This window comes from Austrofundulus limnaeus, unplaced genomic scaffold, assembly GCF_001266775.1.
Source record: "Austrofundulus limnaeus strain Quisiro unplaced genomic scaffold, Austrofundulus_limnaeus-1.0 Scaffold713, whole genome shotgun sequence".
In the NCBI taxonomy this organism is placed as follows: Eukaryota; Metazoa; Chordata; class Actinopteri; order Cyprinodontiformes; family Rivulidae; genus Austrofundulus; species Austrofundulus limnaeus.
In genome coordinates, this window is record NW_013953115.1 from 175526 (window position 1) to 185462 (window position 9937).

The following is a 9937-nucleotide window of genomic DNA, read 5'->3' on the forward strand; positions in this document are numbered from 1 at the left end:
GTACTATATAACATTTTAGACACATTCTAGACAGTTTATCAGCTAAAAAAATTTAATTTTGGGGTAAGTTACTCTTTAAAGTGTCTGAAAGCCATGTCCTGTAAATACAAAAACTCAAAGAAAACATTTATATTTAAGAAACTTGGCATAAAACATTATTTTTACTCATTTATTTCCTTTAAACTTGGCTCAGCCAAAGTGAAACAGGAAGTGACATCAAAGGGGAACTCTGGTCTTTGTTCATAAAACTCTTCTTCGTCTCTCTGATAGAGACTCTAAATAATCTAAAGAAACATCAAACTCTTCTCTAGTCTGTTAGTTATTGTAGCAATGGTCTGTTTACATGCAGACATTCCCCTATGACATCACTTCCTGTTACTGAACATGAGAATATCTCAACAACTGTTCATCTCAGCTGCATGCATTGTTTTTCGCAACATGTTATCTTTCTAAAAATGCTTTCATATTTATTACAATAATTTAATACCACAGACTCTTTAAACAAATTATCTGAATCATTTGCAGGTAAAACCAATAAAAACTTTGTTTTATCCTGCTGTTTGTCCCATAAACGTGTCTAAGTGGAGCTGAACAGGAGTCCACAGAAAAAGAAACAAACTGCTGTTTATATGTTTATATTTACAGGTTATCTGCAGATTCTCTGATTTATAACTTCAATTAGAAGCTATAGCAAACACTCAGTGAGAAAATCAGCAAACCAAAGAGTGAGGTGAGAGACAGGAAACAACCTGAACGTGTTTCCATCTTTAAATCTGGACCTGGCAGCTGTGTGCACATCTGCTGCTTGTTCAGAACCTGGAGGAAAAAGTCTGTTTCTGAACCGACGCAGCTTCGTGTTCATCAGAGAGATTCTGCTGTTTGAAACAACGCTGATCATAAAACCAAGCAGACACACAACACTACACACCATTTTATATTTTACAGTCTGTTCTCCTGCTGCTGAGGAGGAGGAGGAGGAGGAGGAGGAGGAGGATTACTGGACCCCTCTGAATAAACACATAGCAAACACCATGGCAAAGAGCTGCAAGAGAACAGAATTCAGATCAGAAAAACAAGTCTGACTGTGAAAACTGATACAGTCAGGATAAAAACAATCTCCTCTGAAAAGAAAACTATTTTCTGACGATCACACTGAATAAATTAATAAAAGTTTCATATAGTTTTATTTTTATACTTTATCATCTATTATTACAAACTTTAATGTAAAGATTAAAAAACACCTACTTCAACTGCGAGAACAATAATGGCCAGAGCTCCTGCTGAGTAGATGTACGTCTGAAAATACTCCACCATGGCTGAGTAACATCCCTGCAGGTAAAACACAAATACTCAGAGTGACGCTGCTTTAATTCCAAGTATCAGGATGGACTCATCACAGAGTCTGAATTTATTCAATCAAAACTTAAAAACTGAGTCAGGAAACTGATTACCCACAACTAAGTTGTTAACTCATGATTTGTTTAATTTATGTAAATAAATGATCGCGTATCGTTTATGGATCAAATTGGGTTCTCTGGTTTTGCTTTTTTACTTTATTTATAAAACACTTTAAAACAACCCCGTTGGTGCTGTACATGAATAAAAACACATAAAACATACACAAAACAATAAACTAAGCAAAATGAGCCAATATACAATGTCATCATAAAAACAAAGTTTAAGTGAATTTCATTTAGATATTTTTTGTTGTTTACCTGGTTCTCTCTTGGCCCCGCCTACTTAAAGAAGTCATATCCTGCTTTTCAATTCTTCTTTTCCACATTTAAATCCTTCAGTTGGGTCTTTATAAAGTGGAACTGCAACACTTTGGTCTGAATTCCTGCTTTTTGCAACGCCACAAGCTCCGCCCCTTTTCTGGGGTGTGTCTCAGATCAACTTGTTTTGAGGCTGTCTCTTTAAATACAACTGAACTCAACTTTATTTATAAATCCCTTTAACACAACCACAGCTGCAACAAAGTGCTGTACATATATAAAACCAAAACATGAAAACACAAGACAACGATTAAAAACACTAAAACCAGTAATAAAACAATAAAAATAAAATAAAATAAAGAATAAATTAGTCTCAGGCTGTGTCAAAAGCCAGGGAGTATAAATGTGTTTTTGGAAGAGTTTTAAAAGTGAGACAATGAGGCGCTTCATAACCCCGCCYCCCTTCAGCTTCCAGACCGGTTCATTCCAGTTTGATRGAGGGGTTTATGGYTAYATAGCTGCGCAGAAACCTTTTATTTACAAATTATTTAAAAGATGTGAACAAGAGAAGACCTGTCCATGTTGGAGCCAGAGTCTGACACAGAACCAGAGTCTGAACCAGAACCAGAGTAGTTGGTAAGTCCAGACCTTATTTAGTGGATCTGATTGTTTTCAGTGATCATATTCTTCAACACAATCTAGGTGAAGCGAACAAACAGAAAATGATTATTTTTCTGACCTTGTTGTGTCTGAAGGCCATGCTGCCACTCACACACTGCTCCACGCCCGCCTCCCCAAGGTACCCGCTCCTCTGGCAGCAGGACTCGGGAACCATCTTGGTCGGGTTCAGGAGCCTGAAGAGACTGTCCTCGAAGTCCTCAGGTCCGCTCACGCCGCAGCAGTCAAACTGTCGGGAGAACACCAGGTGATGAAGACTTGTACAGGTGAGGTGGGAGGAGCCAAGCAGGACAGACGGCTCACCGTGCTCATGATGACGTTCCAGGTGGACGTAAACACGTCAGTGTTGTTCCGGCCTTGATAGTGACGCCTCAGCTCCCTGCTGAAATATTCTCTGGTTAACTGAGACGACACACAAACACACAACATGTTGGTGCAGGTCTGTCATCCAATTAATTAACTAATTTAATTAATTCAGTTTATTTATATTATTATATTTATATTATCTATATATATATTGTCTCAGGGCACTATAAATAATTACAAAAATAGATCTAAATTCACTGTAAAACCAAATTAAAAGCCATGTAGAAATAAATTGTAATTTATTCTAATGAAGTCCAGAATCCAGACTAAAACCTGCTGGACTGTCTTTAAAACCCTGCAGGAGCTGAAACTGCAGAATTTAAAAATAATTACTTAGATTTGATCATGACTAAATTAAGATTAGTGTTAATTTTTATCTGTTTCAGAGCTTTGAAGAAAGAGACCTGACCCAGGTTTGGTACTCACGTGCTCCCTGAACAGGAAGGCCAGGATGGCAGCTGCCAGCTCCGCCAGGAAGATGAAGAGGATCAACATGAAGAACTGAGAGCAGAGAAATCATCCTCAGRACGTTCATCTGAACAAACTGTTCTGTTCATTTCATGAGTTCTGGCTCAGCTGTGACATCAGTTCTGGAGTAGAGTGCAGAAGTCTTCATCCAGGCTAGGCTAATGGTTAGCCAAATAAAGGCTCACTTTTCATTATAAATAACACTTTCTTCAAAACAACAAATCCCACACAGCTGGCATGACAAGCGCTTTGTCAACCAGATGTGGGCCAGGTCTGGCACTGATGGCACTGTTTCACAACTGGCCCAGTTGTGGTTTGGTTTATGTGGCACTGGCCCATGGACCACCAAAGGGCCATTCTTTTTTTATTTTCTATTTGTCTGATAGATTGTTGACAATTTCCCTGAACCTCAGTCTGTGCYGCACAGCATTCTGGGGGATGTAGGCAGAGGAAAGGCTTCAGAGGCTTGACTCTCATGTCTCAGTAAGCTTAGTGTCATCAGATAACTCCCTGTTTGCTCAGCTAACATCAGTCAAAGATGAACAGGTTTCATGATTTTAAATGTTACACATCCTGTAGCTTTCACAGTTCAAACCTCTGAAAGAACRCCTGAAAGTCTGGAGAACTGTTGTTCAACTTGAAAAGATTACAGGAAAGTTTGGATATTAATAAAACAAAGAAACGAGGACAGGACCAGAACTTGAAAGAGGACCATGATCAGTTCTGACTCACAAAGAGCAGCAGACATTTGTTCTCTCGAATGGCTCCACAGCAGCCCAGGAAGCCCAGCAGGAACAGCATGACCCCCATGGCCAGGATCACGTAGACCCCCGTAAACAGCAGGGGGTTGACCGCCACGATGTCCCTGAAGCCCATTGGGTCCACCAAGACCCAAACACCGACCCCCAACAGGAAGGACCCCCCGAGCTGTGAAAGACAGAGACATGATGTTACAAATCTTGACTCCCCAACCCCAGGTCTCGAGTCTCCAAGATCCTCAAGTCTCAAGTCCCCAAGATCCCCAAATCTTTACTCCTCATCCCGAGGTCTCAGCTCCCCAAGTCTTGACTCCCCAAGATCCCCAAGTCTCGACTCCCCAACATCCCCAAATCTTGACTCCAAAAAGATCTAAAAGTCTCGACTTTCCAAGATCTACAAGTCTCGACTCCCCAAGGTACCAAAGTCTTGACTCCCCAAGATCCCTATGTCTCGAGTGCCCAARTCTCGACTCCCCAAGATCCCCAAATCTTGACTTCCCATCCATAGGTGTCTACTCACCAAGTCTTGACTCCCCAACATCCCCAGGTTTCGACTCCCCAAGATCCCCATGTCTCGACTCCCTAACATCCCCAAACCTCGACTCCAAAAAGATCTACAAGTCTTGAGTCCCCAAGATCCCCATGTCTCGAGTCCCCAAGTCTCGACTCCCCAAGATCCCCAAATCTTGACTCCCTATCCCGAGGTCTCAACTCCCCAACATCCCCAGGTTTCGACTCCCCAAGATCCCCAAATCTCGACTCCCCAAGATCCCCAAATCTCGACTCCCCATCCTGAGGTCTCGACTCCCCAACATCCCCAAATCTGGACTCCCCAACATCCCCAAATCTCAACTCCCCAACATCCCCAAATCTCGACTCCCCATCCTGAGGTCTCGACTCCCCAAGATCTCCAGGTCTTTACTTGAGTCTCTGCAGAGCTCCCTGTCTGACTCGTCTCCAGTGTCCACTACTGTGGTCTTTGCTGTAGCTGAAGATTCTGTCCCCAAGTCTGAAGGAGTCTCGGACAGATCCTGTCTAATACGCGATCCTCAGTCTAGGAGGGTTGAGGACCTGTTTAAAGCCTGTTTCTGAGTCGGTCATGGATGGTTACATTTCTGCTCTGGTTTCTAGAAAACCTTTCATGATTTCAGTTTTGTCAGTTAATAAATAAATCAGAATTATGTTTTAGAAGTTAGAGTGTACGAGACTTACAAAGATGAAGAAGTTGAAGATGAACATCAGGTATTTCATACAGCTGAGGCAGTCGCCCTCCATGGCTGAGCTTCTTACTGACGCCTCCCCCTGCCCCTGCACAGCACAAATATAAAAAACAAACTGTGAAATCAAACCAAATTAACACACATTACTCTTTAAAGCAACCATCTCTGGTTTATTTTCTGTTTGGAATCAGTGCTGTTTGACATGTTTAATCCAACTGCTGAGGAAGAATCAAGTCAGTGCACACTGTAACATTGAAGGGTTTTATTTTTCTTTTTAAATAAAAACCTGTTCCCTACTGTTGAGATCTTCAACCACAAATCCTCAACATTAAGAAAGTCCCATACAATACCTTATACTGAAACAACTTACTGAAATAAAAACTTAAATAAAAGGTTTTATAATTTATAAACAGATAGATATGTATGGGATAAATCCTGTGTCAGCAGGAATTGAATTTGAATTCTTCAGATTGAATCTGAATGTGCAGAATTTGAAATTGAATGCATTGGTTTGAAAATAAATTTCATTAAATTGAAACTGAATTTAAAGTTTTGTATCTGAATTAATTTACTTTGAAACTGTATTTTGGTTTATTAAAAATTCAGTTTGACTACTTTCACTTTCAGTTCCATAATTCAGATTTTTGTGTCACATCCTGGTCCTTGAGAAAGCCAGGCAGAGTAATCAAACACAGATCCACAGATTTATGTTTCACTTTGGTGAAGTTTCCCTTCTGGATGTAACAGAGTTGATGCAATCCACTGTAAAAGTGACAAAAACACACAAAGTTATTTTATTGCAGTGATTAATTTGACCTATATGTAGAAAATGTTACATTTACATGATGACATCATGGATCAGTCAGCAGCAGCATCTGATCAATATGTGATCCATGATGTCATCATGTAAATGTAACATTTTCTACATATAGGTCAAATTAATCACTGCAATAAAATAACTTTGTGTGTTTTTGTCACTTTTACAGTGGATTGCATCAACTCTGTTACATCCAGAAGGGAAACTTCACCAAATGATTTACAATAAAACCTCTGAAGTCTTTAGTCTTTCATCTCATCACGTCTGCTCAAAGTGTTTCATTATGTTACAAGGTTCACGTGTTTTAATTTGGAGTTTGGTAGTGGTGACAGATCCCCTGTGATTCGACAACAAACAGAACATAAACCATGACTCTTCAGGAAGAGGAAATACGTGAGCAGCTCAGACAAGTGTTGGTGACACATGGGCACTGACAGTTTTTGTCAGTCGTGGGGACGTGACACTGACAGGCTGTCCTCATGAGACACAGCGACACACGGGGGTCCGAGCGGCTGAGGAGGACATGTTGAGGTGGGGCCATCAGCAGGGGTGTGAACAGGACCAACTGTGCACTTATGGTCCCTGATGGTGTTTACCAGCTGAAACTAACAAGCAGCCACCTGCCACAGCACAGAGGATGCTTTCAGTTCTGCACTGTTGGGCCTGTTTTTATGAGATTACTGTTTGATCACAGTTTAAATCATAGAAATCATCCATTTTTAGGATCAACACAGGAAGAGTCAAAGTGCATTTACAAACTGCCTGCACTGCTCCAGGACACTTTGATGTTGGAACATATTCTTAACAGCAAATAATATTTTGTCATATAAGATAAGATAAGATAAGATAAGATAAGATAAGATAAGATAAGATAAGATAAGATAAGATAAGATAAGATAGAAAGATACGATAGGATAGGATAAGATAAAAATAAGATGAGATAAAAGATAAAATGATAAGATAGGATAAGATAAAAGATAAGATATAAGATAAAATATGTAAGATAAAAATAAGATCAAAGATAAGATATGTAAGCTAAGATAAAAGATAAGATAATAGATAAGATATAAGACAAGATAATAGATAAGATAACGGATAGAAAGATAAGATAGGATAAGATAAAATATAAGATAAGATAAAAGATAAAAATAAGATAAAAGATAAGATATGTAAGATAAGATAAAATATAAGATAAGAGATAAAAAATAAGATAAGATAAAAGATAAGATAAGATAAGATATGTAAGATAAGATAAAATATGAGATAAGATAAAAGATAAAAATAAGATAAAAGATAAGATATGTAAGATAAGATAAAATATAAGATAAGATAAAAGATAAAAATAAGATAAAAGATAAGATATGTAAGATAAGATAAAATATAAGATAAGATAAAAGATAAGATAAGATAAGATAAAAGATAAGATAAGATAAGATAAGATAAGATAAGCCTTTATTGTACAGCGCACAATGAAATTACAGTTCAGAACACTCATTCACAAGAAGACAGAACAAAACAAACAGGAGAACATTTATATTAAATAGGAAACCTGTGAGATAATTATGTTTTAAAACATATTTATGGGTTCTATATGTTTTTACAGCTCAGTAGTTAATAAACTTATTGGCTTTTTAGATAACAGACAACATTTTGCAGCATTTTAGGTCAGGGCTATTCAACTGGCGGCCTGCGGGCCGTGACCAAAGTTCAGCCCACCAATTGTTTCACATTCAYCTCTTCAGCCCAAACCCTGATTTTCTACTTTAATTACTCTAAGTTCTTTTAGTTAAACACAGACATGTTTGGTGTCTACAGAAACATCAGAATCTTGGCTACAAGCTGGTAAAAAACATTTCTATAAACACTCAAGACAGTTAAAACTACTAGCAGTTGAAGATAAAACTATGGAAGTGAAAATAAAATTGGAAAGTCAGAGATGTTAAAATATTATTTGTGTTAAATAGGAGGCCTAGTGTATTCTTTATGTTTTTGATATTGTTTAATTATCACTACTTTTATAGGGTTCTGTATGTTTTATTCATGATTAAATGCAGCAAAATAAACTGATTCAAAGGTAACAGGTCTTTGTAATACTTGGTTTATTTACATAATAACTTTAATTGCTGGATGTTCGGGCCCTGAGCTGTTGGTCTGCAGTAACTGTGGCCCTCAGAGCAGTTTAGTTGAATAGTCCTGTTCTTGGTTATAACTTCACCATGTTGTCTTAGTTATTTAACACTAAGTCAGGTGAATGAAAATAAATAAAGGAATAAAAGCCTGGAGCAGTTTTTACCTGCTGAAAGCTTCTTGTTATAAAAGTGATTTCAGCTTCAGCCTCATGAATCTAAAACAATCAGCTCATCTGCTTTTACACTTTGACACTGAAGACAGAAGAAGAGCGTCTCTTTTTCCACAACAAGTAATTTAAAGTTATTCTGCTTTGATCTAACTCAGTGACAGAACAAGAATAATTCAGGAGCCTGGATTATATTAATGAGAGTGCAGCTGCTGAGCTGTGATTGGTGGAAAAAGGTTTTGCTGGAAGCTGATTCGCTGTCACAGTATGACATCATTATTAAAAATCACAGCTCTGGAGATGTCAGAACATCAACACCCCAACATGTCCTGAACATGCTGAGCCCACGCAGACTGAAGGAGGTCGAGCAAATAAAATACTTTTATTAAATGAACAAACGTCTGACGTTCGTTCTGACAGAGGCTGAGTGGGAAGTGGCTGCACCTGGGTGATGAAGCACTGACAGGTGTGACAGGCAGGCTGGCAGGACTGGGATGACACGAGGAACACGGGAAAATAAAGCAACTCATACAAGAAACTGAAAAAACAAAGGTTTAAAAACACAAACCATTATTCATAACTTTTTAATCTTAGACAWACCAACACTTTCAAAAACATAACCTCTTCTGTGGAACTCTTATCTAACAACTAAAACTGCTTTTATCACAACCACCAATAAACTTTGAATGTTTGTCGTCATGTTCTCACTGAGGTCATCGTAAGATCCTCTGATGTGTTTTAAGAACTAAATGTTCTTGTTACAGTAGATACATCAGCAGCAGGTCCACAGCAGTTTTCAACAGCAGCAAACGTCTCCAGGGTTGTTGTGGTGACAGAGTATGGAGGTCCTGAGGGGAGTGTCCTCAGGTCCTAACCAGTCTTTAACGTGACAAGTTCAACCAGAGGTCTGTCAGGACAGCCATGTTCTGTGTGAGGGAAGAACTGAGAACCCAGAGTCCACTGTGATCAAACCTGGTTCAGTTCCATGAATCACAAAGAAAAACTCCTTCAGGAAGTTTTTATGATCATTTATTAACAATCAAATACTCTTTTCAAGAAATCTTTCTGTTCTTCAAAGTGGAGCTTCTGCAGCCTGAAGAGAAGATTCACTGAATGTGAGCAAGTAAAGAAAAGACCAAACAACAACTCTGAATTAAATTCAGATTAATCTTCAACCAACCAATCATCCAACCATCCATCCATCCATCCATCCATCCATCCATCCATCCATTCAACCAACCAACCAACCATCCATTCAACCAACCAACCAACCAACCATCCATCCATCCATCCATCCAATCAACAACCATCCAACCAACCAACCAACCAACCAACCAACTATCCATCCATCCATCCATCCATCCAACCAACCAACCAACCATCCATTCAACCAACCAACCAACCATCCATCCATCCATCCATCCAATCAACAACCATCCAACCAACCAGCCAACCAACCAACCATCCATCCATCCAACCATCCATCCAACCAACCAATCATCCATCCATCCATCCAACCAACCAACCATCCATCCATCCATCCAATCAACAACCATCCAACCAACCAACCAACCATCCATCCAACCATCCATCCAACCAACCAATCATCCATCCATCCA

At 38.9% G+C, this 9937-nt stretch overlaps 1 protein-coding gene across 2 annotated transcripts in view; it reads right to left on the reverse strand.

The window, feature by feature from the left end:
* Positions 1–233: 233 nt before the first annotated feature.
* Positions 234–9937, reverse strand: part of LOC106532058 (tetraspanin-18) — a 16216-nt gene continuing 6512 nt past the window's right edge. For both annotated transcript variants that reach the window (XM_014028043.1, XM_014028044.1), the window contains exons 2-8: positions 5198–5293; positions 3960–4154; positions 3186–3260; positions 2697–2795; positions 2455–2622; positions 1246–1329; positions 234–1042 (exon numbers count right to left, since the gene is read on the reverse strand). In XM_014028043.1, the coding sequence (XP_013883497.1) occupies positions 995–1042; positions 1246–1329; positions 2455–2622; positions 2697–2795; positions 3186–3260; positions 3960–4154; positions 5198–5260 (732 nt within the window). In that variant the 5' untranslated portion in view covers positions 5261–5293 and the 3' untranslated portion in view covers positions 234–994. The remainder of the gene's footprint in view (positions 1043–1245; positions 1330–2454; positions 2623–2696; positions 2796–3185; positions 3261–3959; positions 4155–5197; positions 5294–9937) is intronic.